Source organism: Rhinopithecus bieti, unplaced genomic scaffold, assembly GCF_001698545.2.
Source record: "Rhinopithecus bieti isolate Rb0 unplaced genomic scaffold, ASM169854v2 scaffold_33935, whole genome shotgun sequence".
NCBI classification, from domain to species: domain Eukaryota; kingdom Metazoa; phylum Chordata; class Mammalia; order Primates; family Cercopithecidae; genus Rhinopithecus; species Rhinopithecus bieti.
The window spans coordinates 577,976-600,022 of record NW_016814646.1 but is presented as its reverse complement, the minus strand read 5'-3'; the positions used below and the strand labels follow the sequence as shown (position 1 = coordinate 600,022).

The 22,047-nt window shown below is 35.9% G+C and overlaps 1 protein-coding gene across 1 annotated transcript in view; it reads right to left on the bottom strand.

Moving 5' to 3' along the window:
• Positions 1–22,047, bottom strand: part of WDFY3 (WD repeat and FYVE domain containing 3) — a 267,982-nt gene that overhangs the window by 150,940 nt on the left and 94,995 nt on the right. The window contains 5 exon segments of the mRNA XM_017851638.1: positions 2,248–2,414; positions 4,719–4,905; positions 7,427–7,619; positions 12,866–13,027; positions 17,030–17,139. Coding sequence (XP_017707127.1) covers positions 2,248–2,414; positions 4,719–4,905; positions 7,427–7,619; positions 12,866–13,027; positions 17,030–17,139 — 819 coding nt within the window.

Genomic DNA, 22,047 nt, shown 5'->3' with positions numbered 1-22,047 from the left:
TTCTGGATATTAGCCCTTTGTCAGATGAGTAGATTGCAAAAATTTTCTCCCATTCTGTAGGTTGCCTGTTCACTCTGATGGTAGTTTCTTTTGCTGTGCAGAAGCTCTTTAGTTTAATTAGATCCCATTTGTCAATTTTGGCTTTTGTTGCCATTGCTTTTGGTGTTTTAGTCATGAAGTCCTTGCCCATGCCTATGTCCTGAATGGTATTGCCTAGGTTTTCTTCTAGGGTTTTTATGGTTTTAGGTCTCACATTTAAGTCTCTAATCTACCTTGAATTAATTTTTGTATAAGGTGTAAGGAAGGGATCCAGTTTCAGCTTTCTACATATGGCTAGCCAGTTTTCCAGGCACCATTTATTAAATAGGGAATCCTTTCCCCATTTCTTGTTTTTGTCAGGTTTGTCAAAGATCAGATGGTTGTAGATGTGTGGTATTATGTCTGAGGGCTCTGTTCTGTTCCATTAGTCTATATCTCTGCTTTGGTACCAGTACTATGCTGTTTTGGTTACTGTAGCCTTGTAGTACAGTTTGAAGTCAGGTAGCGTGATGCCTCCAGCTTTGTTCTTTTGGCTTAGGATTGTCTTGGCGATGCGGGCTCTTTTTGGCTCCATATGAACTTAAAAGCAGTATTTTCCAATTCTGTGAACAAAGTCATTGGTAGCTTGATGGGGATGGCATTGAATCTATAAATTACCTTGGGCAGTATGGCCATTTTCACTATATTGATTCTTCCTAGCCATGAGCTTGGAATGTTCTTCCATTTGTTTATGTCCTCTTTTATTTCACTGAGCAGTGGTTTGTAGTTCTCCTTGAAGAGGTCTTGTGCTTTTAAGAGAAAGAGGGTCTTGCTCTGTCACCCAGGCTGGAGTGCAGTGGTGTAATGATCGCTCACTGCAGCTTTGAACTCCCGGGCTCAAAAGATCCTCCTGTGCAGCTGGGATTACAGGTGTGAATTGCCACACTATTTTTTTCTTAATAGTAAATAAAATGAAACCTTAAATCACTTAGGAAAATGTAGATTTCTCCCTACTTATTGCAGAGACTCATTTAAAAGGTTCTAAACAACTTATGTACTGAGGGTACATCATATCACACTGTTTGATGATGCCATCTCTTTTCATTTATTTAAAGACTGTTGATTTCTACATCATAACATATATAGATATGTATTATAAATTTAAATAACCAGACATGTTGGTATTTTTTGGCTGGTTAAATTTTATATGGAAATATCAAGATCCTACTGAATACTCAGTAAGTGACAGTCATGTGACTAAAAACTATTAGAGGCCTCCAGGCTCAGGTTACTTTGAAATGATTACTGTGCATTTTTTGAAAAATAAAATACATAATAAAACCAGCTAGCATAATTATGTAATTAAATATTATTAAGATCCAAATGTTTGGAAATCTAGACTATAAAAATTTATCCTCTGACCTGAATGAAATAATGTAACCTCTGTACTTAGATTTTGCTTAGTTTTAAATAAAATATAAGCAGTTATACTTCATGCTGTCCGTAGTCAGCCGCTGTATCCATGGGTTCTGCATGTGTGGATTCAATCAATCACAGATGAAAAATATTAAAGAAAAGAAAGGTGTGGTTGCATCAGTACTGAACACGTACAGACCTTTTTCCTTGTCATTATTTCCTAAACAATATAGTAAAATAAGAACATAGCATTTACATTGTATTTGGTATTGTAAGTAATCTGGAGATTATTTATTTGAAGTATATGGGAAGACACATGTAGGTTATATGCAAATACTATACCATTTTATATCAGGGACTTGAGTGTCTATGGATTTTGGTATCTGCGATGGGTCCTGGAACCAATCCCCCGCAGCTACTGAGGGATGATTGTATATCTTAATAGGTACAGAGATTAGACTGAAAATTGAGTTTTATTCACGTAAAGTAGAAATGCATGAAGTGCCAGCATTCAAAAGAAGCATGTTTTGATTAAATTGTTTGAATGTTAAAAAAAAATACTGTAATATAAATCTCCTGTTTGATTTTACGATATTTTTACAATACTATTTTCAGGTATTTGATCTGCTAGATTAAAGATTATTACTTAAGAAATACTTAAACAGACTTAAACCATTAAAAAAAAAGCTTTACGGGAAACAACATATTACTTTTATATATATAACATAAACAAAAAGTAATATACCAAAATAAGACAAATTAATTCTTTCTCTATTTTTCTCAGTAGCACAGAAGGGAAAAAACAAGACTTACCTTTGCCTGCAGGCTGAGGTACTGCAAATCCAGGCAATAAAAATGGTGCCCCTGTGGTAATACCAGCTGGTTTTAGTTCATTGACACCATATGTTGTCAGGGAAGTTATCAGATTAACCAGATCTTTCAAGGCATCTTTGGATTCTGCCTCTTTTGCTTGCTCCAATCTAGAAAAGTATGATTTAGAAAGTATTTTTTCTCTTTGGTTGTGTTGTCAGATTTAACACAGAAAGTATTTTTCAATTTTATATGCAGTAAATAAATGTATAAAGTACTCTGAGAAGTACTGAAAGAACACTGGGGTCATTAGGGAATTATCTTTTAACCATGGCTTTACTGAGAACACAAAATGGGTTGCAACAAATATCTTTTTTAAAAAAAATAGATTTATTGGGTATTTCCCCTTAAAAGAATTATTCTCATTAAAATAAACTTGGAGAATGTCAAAAGTAGGAAAGAAGAAAAGTATGATTAGCTTCACAAACACAATTAACATTCTTATATATTTCTTAAGCTTATCTTTTAACGTGAAAAGTTTAGTTTTTACAATATTTATTCTCATACTATATACAGAATGTTGTAACCTATTTTTTTCCTTTACTAGTACTATATGTGTACTTCCACACGTTAGTGTAAGCTTTCACAGGTAAGCTTTCAGGGGCCATACAGAGCCAACCACACATTTGGGGAGGGAGAGGTCCAACAGCCGGCAGAATACAAAAGCACTAATAAATAAAATCTTGTCTACATTTTGGATTGTATCTTTAGGATCAATAAACAAACGAAATTATTGTATCAGATTACCAACATTTTTAAGGCTCTTAATATCTTGCCAACCTACACTTTCAAAGGATGAATCAATTAATACCCCTCTAGCAATGTGAAGTGGTTATTTAATCAACTTCCATATGTATTTATAAATTTGCATATATATGCAAAATGATATTCTTAGGGGTTATCTACTATCAACTAGTAGCAACTAGGTTAAATTGATGTTACAAATAACAAGTTCTGGCCAGGCATGGTGGCTCACACCTATAATCTTGGTGCTTTGGGAGGCTAAGGCAGGAGGACTGCTTGAGGCTAGGAGTTTGGCACCAGCCTGGGCAACATAGGCTCTACAAAAAAATAAAATAAATAAAACAAAATATAGCTGGGTGTAGCTACTTAGGAAATTGAGATAGGAGGATCTCTTGTGTTCAAAATTATAGTGAGCTATGATTATGCCACTGCACTCCAACCTCGGAACATAATGAGACCCTAGAGGGAGGGAGGGAGGGAGGAAGGGAAGGAGCAAAACAGTGGTGTCTTACAATAGATCAAATGATTTAAAAATAATTAATGGCCCAGGAATAGCTGCTGAAAAATGATGAGTATCTTCTTCTTAAGAAAATCTGTAACCAGCCACTTTCTAAGTATGTGCATGAATCATTTGTAATGGAAAAGGGGGTAACACATTTTGAAATTATTAATTTTTTTCATATACACAATCATAAGGTTTCATTTCATCTACATAATTATTCTTGTTATTAAGTACATTAATAAAAAGACTAGAAGTACTATAAAATAAAGAACCAAAAATATAATTAAGAAGAGTTTATACTTTAAGAAGATAATAATTCATCTAAATTCTTCTCCTTCAGCTACTAAAGAGCAGATTTATGCTTCATATCTAACCTCTGAATTCACCATGTTTGTGGCCTGCATTTGGCAATTTAACTCTAAATTCAGGTTTCCACTCTGATGGCAGACCAGGAATAAAAAGAAGGGAGTAGGCCAGGTGTGGTGGCTCATGAATGTTATCTCAAAACTTTGGGAGGCTGAAGGATGGCTGAGGCCAAGAGTTTGAGATCAGCCTGGGCAACATAGCAAGATCCTGCCTCTATAAAAAATGTTTAAAAATTAGCTGGGTGTGGTGGTACATGCCTGTAGTCCTAGCTACTTGGGAGGATGAGGTGGGAGTACCATTTGAGCCCAGGAATACGAAGCTACAGTGAGCTGTGATTGCACCAGGAAAAGCAGGGAGTAAAGCCAGGTATACACTAAATAAGTGTTTCATTAACCTGCTTTTCCTATAACACCAAATCACATTGTTTTCTTTGATAAAAAAGACTCAGTAGGCCGGGCGCGGTGGCTCAAGCCTGTAATCCCAGCACTTTGGGAGGCCGAGACGGGCGGATCACGAGGTCAGGAGATCGAGACCATCCTGGCTAACACGGTGAAACCCCGTCTCTACTAAAAAAATACAAAATCTAGCCGGGCGAGGTGGCGGGCACCTGTAGTCCCAGCTACTCGGGAGGCTGAGGCAGGAGAATGGCGTAACCCGGGAGGCGGAGCTTGCAGTGAGCTGAGATCCAGCCACTGCACTCCAGCCCGGGCGACAGAGCGAGACTCCGTCTCAAAAAAAAAAAAAAAAAAAAAAAAAGACTCAGTAGACATTTAAAACATATTCTTCAATTGTGCAGTCTTACCTAAGCAAGAGATCACAAAGAAAATTATATCCTTGCCATATCCGAAAATCATCCAGAAGTGTTTGGGAAACATCACTGGAATCTTTGAGGAAGCAAGAAAGCCCAGCAAACATTTCAACAATTTCTAGGGGAGACAGGTCATCTGATTGCTGCATATTCTGAACACATGTAGATAAACACTCTTTCTCTGTAAGAATAGATAATTAAATAAATATGCATTATTCCTGACAATTGCTTAAAAAATTTTTAATTGTTAACTGTTATTTAATGAAACATTAAATTTTAAAATATCTGTAAAATACCATGAGATAAATGTAACACATTCTAAAAGTCAATGTAAGAGTCATATGCATTGGGAAAGCACTGCCTCTAGGTAGTAAACAAAGGATAATACAGAAACATGTTGAAAAATACTTGACATATATGCACATGTAATTTTTTCACATATTTTGATGTTTTATTAAACAAATGGCCACTGCCAAATCATATTTTTGATATTTTATATTGATATAGTAACAAGATGAAAAAAGCAAGAACTATCTTCTAAGTTTAAGAAGAAAAATCTAGTAATTAGTTAAAACTTTAAGTTAGGGAGAATATACAGCCTGGCTAACATGGTGAAACCTCGTCTCTACTAAAAATACAAAAATTAGCTGGGTGTAGTTGCACGTGCCTGTAGTCCCAGCTACTCGGGAGGCTGAGGTAGGAGAATCACTTGAACCTGGGAGGCAGAGATTGCAGTGAGCCGAGATCATGCCACTGCACTGCACTCCAGCCTGCGTGACAGGGCAAGACTGTCTCAAAAAAATAAAATAAAATAACACAAAAAAATAAATTAGAGAGACTATAGACAAATGAGATACAGAAATACTTTAGGAAATAAAAGTTTTAAAATTTTATTTGTATATTACTAGTTTAAAACACAGTTATATCTTATGCCTGACTCAGGATTTGTAGCATTTCAAGGAAGACTTTCACTTTCTTATCTTTGCTAATATGTATTTGTATAAAGAAACTTACTGTTACATAACAAAAGCTAAGATTTAACAGAGGAATGGGAAGAAATATGCATTTAATAACTGACTCATATATTAGGTACTAGCTTTCACATATATCATTTAGTAAATGTAAGTGAACGAATTGGTGTATTATTTTGAAAGAGTTTCAGGACAATAATATCAGGTAGTTCTCAACTTGATGATTTGAGTTAAGATTTTTCTACTTTATGATGGTGTGAAAGCAACATGTATTCAGTAGAAACTGTACTTTATGTACCCATATAAGCATTGTTTTCCACTTTCAGAATAGTATTCAGTAAATTACATGAGATATTTAATACTTTATTATAAAGTTGATTTTGTGTTAGATGATCTTACTCAACTATAGGCTAACGTAAGTGTTCTAGTTACTTTCAGGGTAGGCTAGGCTGTTACGATGTTCAGTAGGTTAAGTATATTAAATGCGTTTTTGACTTACACTATTTTCAAATTATGATGGGTTTATTGGGACATAACCCCATCGTAAATCAAGGAGCATCTGTGTATATATCAAATAAGCAGATTGCTTGAGATGGTAAGGCAACTGTCTCCTATACAGACATTTTAAAAGATAGTTGAATATTATATATACTTTAAACCGACAGTGTCTTCTTATTGCTGATAAAGAATCCACCTAATTCCATCTATGTTGCATAAGACAGATTATTACCTAGCAACTTATGCAATATCTTCAGAAAGACTGGTTACAGGATATTAAAAAAACTTCTTTTTTATTCAGTAAAAGAGAGAAGAATAGGCTGTGACACAGAACTTTCATTACATTATGATTGAATTTACACGACAATGAAATTTTTTTTAACTTTTAGAAATATCCATTGTTGGCCAGGTGTAGCGGCTGACACCTGTAATCCCAGCACTTTGGGAAGCCGAGGAGGGTAGATCATGAGGTCAGGAGTTCAAGACCAGCCTGGCCAAGATGGTGAAACCCTGTCTCTACTAAAAATACAAAAATCAGCCAGGCATGGTGGTGTGCACCTGTAATCCCAGCTACTCAGGAGGCTAGGGCAGAGAATTGCTTGAACCCAGGAGGTAGAGGCTGCAGTGAGCCGAGATTGCACTACTGCATTCCAGAATGGGCAATAGAGAGAGACTCCATCTCAAAAAACAAAAAAAACAAAAAAAACAAAAAAACAAAAAAAATCTGTTGTTCAGAACTTACGAGGAGAATGTTTTACATTTGAAATGCCCCCATAGATGAAAAAAATTTTTTCTCTTGGCAAATTTATGCTTTATTTATTTATTTATTTATTTATTTATTTTTTTGAGGCGGAGTCTCGCTCTGTCACCCAGGCTGGAGTGCAGTGGCTGGATCTCAGCTCACTGCAAGCTCCGCCTCCCGGGTTCCCGCCATTCTCCTGCCTCAGCCTCCCAAGTAGCTGGGACTACAGGCGCCCACCACCTCGCCCGGCTAGTTTTTTGTATTTTAGTAGAGACGGGGTTTCACTGTGTTCGCCAGGATGGTCTCGATCTCCTGACCTTGTGATCCGCCCGTCTCGGCCTCCCAAAGTGCTGGGATTACAGGCTTGAGCCACCGTGCCCGGCCATGCTTTATTTTAAAGGACAAGATATAGAATACTGAAATACATCTATTATTAAATGAAGAAATGTGGAAGAAATTTAGAACACTGAAATATATAAAGAGATATTCACCATGAATATACTTCACTACATTGACACTAAGACCATGACGAGATATGGTCATGAGGACTTCTCCAGCACTCTTTCTCCAAGGCAGGTTATAGGGAGGGCACCAAGAGGTTATTGCACTGAATAGAAGCTGGAGATCATCTTTCTGAGCCAGCTCCTCCGCAGGGGAAACAAAACTGCACAGTTTCACTAAGATCTAAAAAATACAACAAAACAAAACAAGAGTGTATAAGCAAAAATCAAATAATCTGATTTAAAAATGGGCAAATGAGCTGAATGGACTTCTCTCAAAAGAAGACATAGAAATGGCCAACAGATATATGAAAAAATGCTCAACATCACTAATCATCAGGGAAATGAAAATTAAAACCACAATAAGGTATCACCTCAAGCCAGTTAGAATGGCTATTATCAAAGATAAAAATGAACAGATGCTGGTAAGGATGTAGAGAAAGGGGAACTCCTATATACTGTTAGTGAGAATATAAATTAGTACAGCCATTATGAAAAACAGTATGGAAGATCCTCAGAAAAGTAAAAATAGAACTACCATATGATCTAGCAATCCTACTACTGGGGGTATATATCCAAAGGAAATGAAATCGGTATGTCAAAGAGACAGCTGCACATCCACGTTTACTGCAGCACTATTCCCAATAGCCAAAATTTAGAATCAACCTAAGTGTCCAACAGATGAATGGATAAAGAAAACATGGAATATATATACAATCTAAAACTATTCAGCCATAAAAAAGAATGAAATTTTGTCATTCAAGGCAATATGGATAAGCTTGGAGGACATTATGTTAAGGAAAATAATCCAGGCACAGAAAGATGAATATTGAATGCTTTCATTCACGTGTAGTACCTTAAAAAGTTGATCTCATAAAAGTAAAGAGTAGAATTTTGGTTACAAAGGGTGGATAAGGGAAAGCGAGTGGGGCAAACTAAAGGCTAGTTAAGGGATACTGAAGTACAGTTAGGAGTAAGTTCTAGTGTTCTATAGCACTATAGGGTGAATATTATTAAAAAAACAATTTATTGTATATTTTTAAATAGCTATTAGAATGAATTTTGAATGTTCCCAATGCAAAGAAGTAATAAATGTTTGAGGTGATGGATATATATACACTAGTTACCCTTGATTTGATCATTACACATTGTATACATAAAAATTATTACACTATGACCTATAAATATGTGCGCTGTCAATTAAAATTAATAATGAAAGTTGAAAAACCATAAGACTGTATGTAAGTACATAAATGGCTGATTATGTTATGACAGTAAACTAGTCTTACTTACATCAGCTTATTTTGAAAAAAAAATTTACTATCCTCTCTTCACCCTAATATTTTTGCATACCTTGGCTTGAAACAAGATAAAACAGTATTGCCTTTCCAAGTCAACATTTTATTTTCTAACTCAGTTCTTTAATTTTAGTTTGCCACAGGCAAAATGTAATTTTCTTCTCTAAAAGGGACAGTTTTAGCAAAAAAAAAGGAAGTAAAAATAGATCTTTAAAAGCAAAGATATTTTGAAACTGTTTCAATTTTCTACACAAGTAACAGGGGATATTAGAATAATATAAATAATCTTCATTTCAAAGTATTTTAAATCTAGTTGCCAAAAACCTGAAGTCTGGCTTTCAAAGAAGACTCAAGACTTCTTAAGTACTGGAATGAGAACATGTTCTTTAACTGTGATTTGCAGAATACACACTACACAAGGGCACACAGCATTAAGAGCCTGAAACCTGGGAATTCAGCAATGGTTTCTGCCCTCAGTGGGCTCTTCCTTCTAATACTAGTTCAGGTTAGGAAAAGTTAACTTTTCTCTTTGCTAAATTTTCTCATCTAAATATTTTTTGAAATATACAATATGAATGAAATTACTATAATTTATGACATCATTTTATTATCTTGAAAAAGAGCACTTCATGAAATTTTGATAATTCAGCATCAGTGGAAAATCGCAGCCAGGTGTGGTGGCTCACGCCTGTAATCCTAGAACTTTGGGAGGCCCAAGGTGGGCAGATTGCTTGAGTCCAGGAGTTTGAGACCAGTCTGGGCAACATGGTAAAACTCCATCTCTACAAAAAATTAGCTAGGCATGGTGGCAAGTTACTCAGGAGGCTGAAGTGAGAGGATCACCTGAGCCCAGGAGGTCGAGGCTGCAGTGAGCTATGATCATGCCACTGCACTTCAGTCTAGATGACAGAGTGAAACCTTGCCTCAAAAAAGAAGAAAAGAAAAGCTCAATAGAAGTATTTGAAATATCACATTTTATCTGAGAAAACTAGGCCTTCCTTTCTCTATTTTCTTCAAAGGCAAAACTTGCTTACATATAAAAGCTTTTAATTCATAGCTGCCAAGTATCAGAAAGGGAAAAAGGTTTAAGAATTCATAAAACCAATAAAATATTTATAAAACCAGTAAATATGGTACCCTTCCCACCAAATGCCTGGAGAAACTGCTGGATACCAAATGTCCATTAATATGTGTAATATGTCATCATCTTTTATCATATGTGAATACAGACAGTTAAATGCAACAAAAATGTATATTCTCAGAGGGGTGTATTACTGATTATAGTTGTTGTTGGTTCTGACACTGCCTTATATGATCAGCGAGACAAATGCCAGTTTTCCAATTAGGTACATAGAAAACAAACCCACAAATAATAAAATACTTTTTTACAAATCAAATCACTGTTCTCAAGCTGAATGCAAGGATTTCTTCAATTTGTTGACTTCTAAGATAATTGGTTCATCTTTATAGGCAGTATTCTTATAAATAATCTAGTACGATCCTTTCATTTTACAGAACAGAAAACTGTAAAGTCAATTTATCATTCCTAGCTGGGCATGGTGGCTCATGCCTATAATCCCAGCACTTTGGGAGGCTGAAGCGGGAGGATCACTTGAGCCCAGGAGTTCGAGACCAACCCGGCCAACATGGTGCAACCTCATCTCTACTAAAAACAACAACAAAAAAAAACTAGCCAGGCTTGGTGGCAGAGCTTGTAATCCCAGCTACTTGGGTGGTTGAGGCACGAAAATCACTTGAATCAAAGAGGCGGAGGTTGCAGTGAGCCAAGATTGTACCACCTCACTCCAGCCTGGGAAACAGAGTGAGATTGTCTCCAAAAAAATTGTCTCATTCCTCTTCTGCCTCTACACTAACCACTTACATTTGTAAGAACTCTGTTACAAAAGTCCAATCAAGTATGGCGGACCAATAATTGGCCACATCAACAACAACAAAAAAACTGAATGCCTGCATGAAGCATTACCAAATGCTAAAGTCCCAGGAAACCATCTGTCACATAATACAAACGTAGGGATTTCATCTATTTAAAACATTTAATAAGCTTGTCTCAATTGGTTTCCTAGACACAATGATGAAACATTAGCCTGTGATGAGGAACTAAAACAAAGGAAGTGATACACTAAAAGGAGCAGTGAACTATGAGTTGGTAGAGCTAGGTTTTTATTACTGTCGCTCATCTTCTGTGGATCATAAACCGGAATATTAGTTTCCACAACTGTAAATGAGGAGTTTGATTTAAATTATCTTTTGAGTCCCTTTTGGCCTTAATATTCAGTGACTTCAGTATGCTAAAGTGACTCCCACATGACTGAAAGTCGGCACCTGGTTTTCAAGTAGAAATAATTTTTTAAAAAAACTTTGCTATGCTTACTTAGGTATTAAAAGCATAAAATGGAGATTCCATTTATTACTTAAGGCATTAGTTCTTTAAAAGGGGTTTACTGAAATGAGGCCGCTATTCTAATCAGCAAAGATCAACCCACTACATTCATCGGCAATATCTTCAAGCAGCTATAATTCCTATGGGATTTACTCCTTCATTTATTCCCATTGCTTTTCTCAGCTAATCTAATTCAGGAGTCAGATAGATCTGAGTTCTAATCCTATCTCTGCCATTTGCTTATGTAATCATTTGGGGAAAAACAAAAGCTTTGAAGTCGTGGGGTTATCTTGCAAATTGAGATGTGAGATGAGAAATGTTAACCACAAGCACAAAAGTATCTAACAGATCAAGTGTTCAATAAATACACTGATTTAGTATTTTACTTGATAATCCTATTCTTTCACTTTCTAAAACTGTCTTGGTCTCACTCTCCTCTGTCCTTTCATCACTAGCAGCTCTACAAAACAGAGTCATCCTTACAGTAAAGAGCCTAGTGACATGAGGTAAACCTGCAACCGTTATTCTACACAGCTCTATATTTTCTACCCCAATCCACTGTTCTCTTTATTCCCTTCCTACTCTCAATGGTGATGATGGTGGCAGCGGCAGTAATCACAGTTACTTCTCCTTCCTATCTACTATGTGCTAAGCTGAAAACTGTACCTTTACATATTATGTCATTTAAGCCGCAAAAAACCTTTTAGGTAGATATCATTTTCATTTTACAGGTGCGAAATCTGCATCTTAGATGACTTAGCTTTAGAGAACTAGATCTAAACATGTTGCTGTTTTTAACTGTTGATTGGGTTAAAAACATGTAAAATTTACCATCTTAACTGTTTTAAGTGTGTGGTACTGGTACAGTAGTATTAACTATATGTACACTGTTGTGCAACAGAACTTCTTCATCTTGCAAAACTGAAACTCTATTCCTATCGAAAAATAATTCCCTTTTCTTCTTTCCCTTAGTACCTAGCCACCAGTATTTTACTTTCTGTTCTACCTGTATGACTACTTTAGATACATCATATGAGTGGAATCATGCAGTATTTGTCTTTTTGCATCAAATGTTGTTTTTTTAACACTATATTAGACCAATGGACAGATTATATTCTCTATGTTTGTAGGTTGCTTGTTTTGACAATTTTCTCCCAAGAAAGGATATCATACATGATGACTATATTCCTGGGGTAGCTAATAAAGATCTATCACATGTTTGTTAACGCACAATGCTATTAAAAGAACAGTGCCAATACTGGGAAAGAAGAGCTTTACAGGTAGGGCAGAGGAGGAGGCAGCCACCACCAAAGTACACTGTCTTTACAAGTGAAATATTTATAGGCTAGGAACTTCCTGTATACAAACAGCAACTAGGCAGAATTTCCAGACATTATAAGAAATATTATCCAAATCTTTATATCATTTTCAAGAGTTTTCCTTGCTTAGTTCATTTTCGAGACATGCCGATAAATCAAATGTAATCTCAATGGCTGGATCTGTTCAGAGAAATAAACTTGCTAATGCCTCACTCAAATATTCCTGAAAAGAATGTTTCAATATTATTTCTGCAGATTCAAAAAATGTGACAATTATATGAGATAAAGTCATAATATCATAAATAAAATGAAATATGAGTTAATAAATGGAATATGTAGAACATCTATTTAGGAAGTACACCCACTTCCCTTTAAATAGGGTGGACATCCAGGCAAATAGCACCTTTCATACCTGTACAAAAACTTTCTGGAGTAGTCCTCGACGTTCTGCTAGAGGTAGCTCATTCTGTGCACCTCCAACTGCCTCAGGCACATGTGGAAGGTCAAAAAACAGATATAAACATTTAACCAGGGTGGAAGGCACTGACATTGTTGTCATGCAGTCCACAGTTTTCTGGAAAACAAACCAATAAATAAGTGAATAGATAGACAGACACAACTATAACTGGTACAGCCAAATAATTCATAAATGTTAACCCGAAAATTACATATCAAGGTAACTTTTAAATGCATGTAAGAATTTAAAATGACTCCAAGTGAAGAAATATACAACTTTGCATTTGAACAATTTTGCTTTAATCAAATAGTGAGATTGAGTTTGTTACATAGTAAATTAGCAATTAAAGGTAATATTTATTTATTAAAAAGCAGCATGTTTCAGGAAGCATAAGCTTTACAATTCAGAAAAACAGACACTTAATAACTATGAACTTCAGCAAACTACTTAATTCTCCTGAGATTCACTTTCCTTTCTTATAAAAATAGACAGAATGAGGCATCCTTCTCAGGGTTAACATGAGAGTTATGTAAGATAATAAACACAAAGATACATTAAGCACTAAATTGTATATTCATTGTTGCTCTTCTATTATTTTTATCTTTATTCTTATTGTAGATTTTTGAGGCTGGAAAGACACTTGAGTGATAAAGCCATCACTGACACCAATACATCTCCGTATTAGTTTCAAAGATATCCAGAGGAGAAACTCCTCTAGACCTTCTTATAGAACATATTTCAACATTGTTAAGTATGATATATTTATCAAAATTTTCCATGGTGCAGTTTGGAACAAAAAGTTTAACCACACTAGAGATCAACAGACTGGCATAATCTGTTGATTAGTTTATTTACTTTCTCATAAAACATTTATTGAGTGTGCAGGGAATGTCAGGCTGTGTGCTGGGAGCTGGGCACGCAAAGATGAAGCATCTCTGTCCTTCAGAAGACCACAGTTGACTGGAATTATTAGAGTCCTAAATAATTATGATTTAATCTCTTAAGATTTCAGTCTAACAATGGTAGTACATACAGGCTAATATAAAAGGGATTAACCAATACTGCCAGGAAAGGCATTAAAAAGTATAAGGAATTAAAAAAAAAAAGGGAAAGATCACCTGGAAGATACATAGGAGGTGGTTAGGCCATATGGTACAGTATTTTTGAAGAACCACAGATTCCAAAAATGCTGACTCCTAAAGAGCCACAATAATAATGGCTAACCTTGAATTACTGTTTACTATGTAAGAGGCATAAGGCTAATAAGCACTTTACATACATCATCTTACCTACTACTTAAGTCAACCCCATGAGACACTTCATTTGTAAAATGATGCTTATTTCACAACTGAAGCAACTGAGGTTCATCACTTACATACCCTGCTTTAGGTCAGACAGCTGGCTAAGTGGCCTACAAAGTGTGTATGCTCAATGACCTATGAAAATAGTCTCACGTTTTATTTTGTTGGCAGTGATGACCCAGTGAAGTGTTACAAACAAAAAGTAAAAGAACTAGATTTTAGAAAATTAACTGGTGGTAATACAGATCATAAATTAAATATAGAGAGCCAGAAGAAAAGGGTAATTAGGAAACTAACTCCCCAAACCACAGAAGAGATGGGGCCAGAACTAATGCAGTAGCAGGGTGATGAAGAAGAGAGAGCTTCAAGACTATCCCTGGAAGATGTGGCTCCTTTCTACATACCCAATCTGCCATTTCTTGTCTCAAATACTCTAAACCTTTTGTTCTATTCACCTACGATTTACTATTTCTTAACACTTATGTTACCATACATTTAATGTTCAGTTTAAACATCTGCTATGTCTCAAAGTTTACTGAACTCATCTTTCCTTCTACCTTCACCTTCAAAATGTTTAACTCTCACATTTCTATTTTCAATAGCACTATATATGCCCCATTATTAAATATGATGGTATTATCTTTTCCTGCTTCATCTCTGTCATCTACGCATTGAGTCGGGACCATGTTTTGGTCATCTCTGTATATCGCTGCTACCAGGAGCAAATGTATGACATTTTATTTTCATCTTATTGTAGATAGATTTAAAGTATAACTTGGCATCTAAACTTGTAATTTTTAAGTGATTAAGTTTTCATAGAAAATACGAATAAATGTAGAACATTGTATTAAAAGTTAATATTACTTATATTAAATATCAATAGTAAATATTTAAATTATATAAAGTTTTAATAGCAAATAAAGATGTGCTATTCTAAACCAAATTTTGGTATAGTAACACACAGACATTTATAGCTACCATCAACAGCAAACAGAATTGAGATTTTGTTATTCATCTAGTAGAGTCAGATACATGAAAACAATGGTCTACTCCGGGACCATTTGAAGATTACTTAGAATAACCAACCTGCTCCATTTGCCTGAGACTGTGTAGTATCCTGAGATGCAGACCTTTCTATCCTAAAACCTGGAAAATCTCAGCAACACCAGGACAGGTTGGTTACACTAATTCCCTGAGATTTAAAAAAAAAAAAAAAAAAAAAAAAAAAGAAGGCCAGGCACGGTGGCTCACGCATGTAATCCCAGCCCTTTGGGAGGCCAAGACAGGTGGATCACCTGAGGTCAGAAGTTCGAGACCAGCCTGGCCAACACGGTGAAATCCCATCTCTACTAAAAATACAAAAATTAGCTGGGTGTGGTGGCACCCGCCTGTATTCTCAGCTACTCAGGAGGCTGAGGCAAGAGAATCGCTTGAATCTGGGAGGCGGAGGTTGCAGTGAGCCGAGGTCACGCCATTGCACTCTACTCCAGCCTGGGTGACAGAGCAAGACTCCGCCTCAAAAAAAAGAAAGAAAAAAAAAAGAAAAAGAAAAAACACAGCAAACAAATAAAAAGAAAATAGATCATTCCAAGGAGAAAATTCTAAGAGATAATTACTTTGGGTTACTGACAGGTTTCAGGATATGGTTACTAAGACGTATGCACTGTATCTGCTGTGGCCACTTGGTACAATGATGTTACAGTTACCTAGGTCCATTATTAAATGATGGGAGGTGTTTGAAAGTCCACTGTAACTTAGACAACAGACATTTCCAAGATTGGTACTGACTTTAGGAGGTAATTATACTCTGGATTTTAGAAGGCTGAATAAACCTCTTTCATTCCCAAAACATCAAAGGCCAAAAAATCAGGTATCCAAATAGCTCATTAATGAGCACATGCAACATATTTCATGACAGATACTTACAGCTGATTTAGAGGAAATAAAAGTAATTTCCAGAATAAATCAAATGAGAAGAAAATATATATTATCCTAAAAACATCAATGTTTCCTTATTTCCCATACAAATTTAAAACTATTTTCGATGTAATTTGTTCTTTATTAGCTGAGCGACTTTACATAAACAGTGATTTTTTTTTTTAATTTTCCTGAGCCAGAGCTTCCCTAACACGGGTGACAAAAGTGTTGGGCTGGGCCTGATAGACCCAGAGTTCCTGAGCTACTTGTCACCAGTCAGAAATAGTCCATCTGTTTGCCCAGAATGCTCTACAAATGGTATCATTACAAAAATTTTTTTTAGAGACAGGGTCTCATTCTGTCACCCAGGCTGGAGTACAGTGCTGTGATTATGGCTCATTGCAGCCTCAACCTCCAGGGCTCAAGCAATCCTCTTGCCTCAGCCTCTGAACAGCTGGGACTTCAGGTACAGGTCATCATGCTCAGTTAATTTTTTTTTTTTTTTTTAAGAGATGGGGGTCACTCTATGTTGCCCAGACTGGTCTCGAACTTCTGGGCTCAAGCAATCTTCCCACCTTGGCCTCTCAAAGTGCTGCAATTACAGGTGTGAGCCACTGAGCCCAGCCACAAATGGTTATGTTCCTATGTGTGTTACAACATATCGAGATGGAAATCACTGCTCTAAGCCATGCGTTTCCTTATGAGTAAAATGCATAGAACATCAAACTCCTGGCAGAGATGTTATGAGAAGCATGAAATAATGTTTTAAGAGAGTTAGAAGAATACAAATGATTATCATAGTATCTCATCTGGATATAATGATATATTTAATAACAAAATCACAAGAGAGGCTATAAAATAAAGACGCTGAGTTATCAAACATGAAAACTAAGAACTTTACCTGACCAGAGGAAGCTAACAAATTAATTGTCGTCAGAAGCATCCAGCCTCTACTGGCTTCTTCACTCTGATTGATCTCCAGGAACTGAACTATGGCGCGACTTGCAGCCTCTATAAAACCAAAGGGAAAGTCATTAAGTGGGGGGAAAGTCACATATAAAGAGGTTCTTCTTTAAAACCTACCAAGAAAATGAAAATTTACTAAGCATATAATTATATCAGCACTATTACATATGGAAAAACTTAAAAAATAGCAATGTTTTAATGATATTCATAAACCATTATATCATTAATACAGAAATGTAAAAGCCAACCTATGTATTTCTGGGAAAGTTATGACAGGAGCTGATCAGAAAGTCACAGAAGAGGTGAAATTTGGGCTAAATCTGCCTGGAAAACAAGTACATGTTTGTCCAGGAAGTGGGAGTGATTAAAGATGCAGAGAGAATAAGAACACAGCAATAAAGCAAGAGTGGCTAGAGGAATGAGCCTGATACATATGGATCAAGACAAAGAACTGTAATAACACTTTCTTAACATTATAGAAGAACACTGTTGAGAAGTGGAGTCTAATATCAACAGTAGTGATTTTTAAAAATAGAGGGGCCTAATTATGAAGGAGGGTAAGCTATTGGCTGTATTTGTTTTTTTGGGCAAGAGGGAGCAAATATAGTTTCTTGAGAAAAGGAGATGATGAAAGGATTATACTAAGACTATTAATCTAGTAGTAATGTGTATGACAGACTGGAAGGCTAAGGAGAATGGTGAGAGGGAAATAAAATTAAGAGGCTTCCTAAGTAATACACACAGGAATAACTTGAGCAGCTGACAGGAGGAAGAGAGAAACAGTGAAATACATACGACAGCCAATCATAGAACTGCAGACTTGGAAGAATCTTCAAAAGTAAATTTAGTTGATTATTTTCCTTATTAGAGAGAAGAGTAAATGGAGATGTCTCTAAATACGTACCTAATTTCATTAGCATTGTTTGCCAATTTTTATAGTAATATATGATAGGACTTAAAACTGTCAGAAAAGAAGTCCAATTTGGCAGGGTGCAGTGGCTCACACCTGTAATCCCAGCACTCTGGGAGGCCAAGGCAGGTGGATCACCTGAGGTCAGGAGTTCGAGACCAGCCTGGCCAACATGGAGAAACCCCATCTCTACTAAAAGTAGAAAAATTAGGCAGATGTGGTGTCATGAGCCTGTAATCCCAGCTACTTGGGAGGCTGAGGCAGGAGAATCGCTTGTACCCAGGAGGCGGAGGCTGCAGTGAGCCAAGATCATGCCACTGCACTCCAACCTGGGCAACATAGTGAGACTCTGTCTCAAAAAAAAAAAAAAAAAAAAAATAGAACAGAAGGTAAGTTCAATTTGTTCAATGGGAACTAACTGGGTAAAAACTGATGTATACTTGGCTGGGTGCGGTGGCTCACGCCACTGAGGTCAGGAGATCGAGGACATCTTGGCTACTAACATAGTGAAACTCCATCTCTACTAAAAATACAAAAAAATGAGCCAGGTGTGGTGGTGGGAGCCTGTAGTCCCAGCTACTTGGGAGACTGAGGCAGGAGAATTGCTTGAACCTGGAGGCGGAGGGTGCAGTGAGCCGAGATCACGTTGCTGCACTCCAGCCTGGGTGACAGTGCGAGACTCTATCTCAACAACAAAACAAAACAAAAAGCTAATGTATACTTAACACACTTCATAAAGAATTAGAAAGTAGAAAAGATTTAGGTTATCTTAGATGTATTTTTTCTTTAATTTAACATAAAATAAAAGTGTTTTATTAGATAACTGAATACAAGACACACATGATTCTGGGCTGGGCAAAGTTTAATCTTTGTAAACTTTCATTTGAGGGTACATTGTAGCAGTAAAATTTTTAAAATAGCTTCTTTTTATTACGTCTTAACTATATATCAAGCATTGTGTTAAATATTTGTGGGTTTAACTCATTTAATCTTTATAAGAACCCTGTGGGTTATTTTCTACTAATATATCCCTTATAATAGTGTAAGTTGAGAAATGCAGAAAATAAATAATTTGCCTTAAATCACATAGCTAGTCAGTGAGAGATCTGGATAGGGCTGAGGTTGAATGATACGGGGAGATTCCAAACTCCATCGACAAAACAAACTATCTTTACATAACAAATACATTTTACTATTTTGTAAACAATAGTATAACTGCATCACTGCAAAAAAAAGAACTATTTTATTTTCACCTGCCAATTTCAGTATGTGTCATTCAGAATGTTTCAAAGGCATCTCCCACTTTTTATTCTATTATTTTTTATTTCTTTGAGACAAGGTCTCACTCTATTGTCCAGGCTGGAGTGCACGATCACGGCTTACTGCAGCCTCAACCTCCTCAACTCAAGCAATCCTCCCACATCAGTCCCCCATGTAGCTGGGACTAACAGTATGCACCACCATGCGTGGCCAATTAAAAAAAATTTTCTTTGTTGAGACAGAGTATCGCTATACTGCCCAGGCTGGTCTCAAACTCCTGAATTCAAGTGATCCTCCTGTCTTGGCCTCCCAAAGTACTGGGATTACCTGTACCTGGGTGTGAGCTGCTGTGCCCGGCCTCACTTTTTATTTTAAATGAGGTAAGTAGCTCATTTTAAAAGTATATAGCATTTAGTGCTATCTTAAAAAATTATGTATACTAGTAAGACATTTTAAATAAAACCTCCATAAATCAAATGGTTTCTTAAAACTTTGAGGAAAAAATGCCCACTACTAGTCAGAAACATACTGGATCTTTTAATTTCAATATTTAACAAATACAAATATAAATGATGATTTAAGTTTTTAAGAGTTAATGAAAGAATATATTAATAGTAACCCATCTTTAGAGTTGTCAATCATTTGATTCAAGCTTTATCTTTCACACTGCATTTCAACACATATAGTTAGAATGAAAAACACAGAAGTGAAGTTAGTAAAGCTCAGGATTAGATTAAATAAGTAAAGAATGCAGACAATCTTAAATGCAATTTCTCAACCTACACTGAGAGAGAAAAAAACAAATTTAATTAGCATTCAAAACAATCAGAATGCAAAACATGTTAATAATAAGTGAAATACAAGGTTTCCTTTGCAAAGTCCATTTAAAGCATATGCCATTTTCAAATTTTTGCTTCATGATGATGGTGAGTTACATTAATGATATTATTATACTTATTTCATTAATGAAGACACAAAGCCCTAAACACCCTTACCCCCTCCAAAAAAAAATTCCACAAGTTAGTCAGAAAAACAATATTAGAATTTACAGCTTCCATGCTTTTCATTTAACAATGCATAACCACATCTTGGGAATGAAATTACCTGAAGGTGTTGTGGCTTTGAAATCCTTGGGGGACAGCAGGGCACACTGTTTTTCTGTTTAAAAAAAAAGGCTGGGTTGTCTAAGTGGGGATTCACTAAATTCCACTAACCCCACCACAAGAGTACTGGGGTCAACATCATCCAGCCTCTCCACTGCTGGATTGCTGCCCACTGGGGATTGCACTACTAGGTTTAACAGTGGCACCTAGCATGTAGCAAAAACATTAATAATAAACAGAAGATACTACTTTATGCAGGTAGGAATTTTCTGCTTTGCTGATATAAATTGACCATGTGCTCTTAAACTTAAGCAGAATTAGAACTGGCTGAACTAACTAGAAGAGATGGGGAAAAATCTTAAGATACACCCTCTATACAATCTGGCTACAACATTATATTTCTGTCAAATTAACTGAGTCACTACTTACTTCCAGCAAAAGCCACAAGGAGGCAAAGGACCAAGAAAGAATTAAGGGAGACAAGGAGACTGTGACTTGACCTAAATGTATAACAAATCATCCATGTATCCATTTTGCAACTTGATATGCCCTAAAAGGTTTCCATTTACATTAACTTCAGATAGATGTAAACAACAGAACTGCACATAAGCTTGTTTCCTACTGAGATATCTACAGCCTATATCTCAAGTAATCTGATAAAAAAGTCTGTATCTGTGAGTGCTGATTAGGTAACACCCAAAATAACAAGTCTTCCATAGCAAATTCAGAGGGGTACGGGAAGAAAAATCTTGTTCTGGTGAACAATGAACATAACCAGCTTTCAAAGGAATAACAGAAGGTTCACTTCACCTGTTTTTTTGTAGAAAAAGTATGTGAATGTAAATTAAGACAAAATTCTTTTCAATGATAACTGCCTATAAAATAAAAGGTTGTATGAGGTATCTAAAGTAGTTGAACTTATAGAAGGAGAAAGCAGAATGGTGGTTGGTGGCTAGGGGCTGAGGGGAGGGGGAAACGAGGAGCTGCTGTCCGATGGGTATAGTTTCAATCATGTAAGATTAAAAAAAAGTTCTAGAGATCTGCTGTACAGTATGGTACGTATAGTTAACAGTCTGTACTGTACACTTAAAAATTGGTGAAGAGGGTAGACCCCATATTAAGTGTTATTTTAACCACAATAAAAATAAGTAAATAAGAAAATAAAGATGAAATATGTAAGAGTTGGATGATTTAGGATATACTTAGGTCCTGAAAAATCTAGAACGTTTTACTAGAAAATCAATAGGTCAAAAGTCTCCATGAATGTATTTTGGTAACAACACTGACCAAAATAATCTTCCAATGTTCTAAACGAAAAATGAAAGAAAAAAAAACAAAGATTCCCATAGCCAGGGTAAGGCTGACTGAGGAGACACTCCAGAATTATGTTCTTCTCTCCTAAAAATCAGGCTGGCTCTTCTAACTCTACTCTGATTCTCAAAGCATTTAAAAAAAAAAAAAAAAAAAAAAAAAAAAAAAACGGGAAAAATTCAATATTAAAAAAAAAAAAAAAGGCAGAGAAATCCTATGTCCAAAATCAGTAAAAGTTTATTGAACACCTAATTATGTGACAAGCATTATTCTAGGTGCTAGTAATACAGGGGTGAACACAACAGACAATAAAATTAAATGAGTAAATAAAGAAAATACTTTCAGATGATAACAAAGCTATGAAGGTTA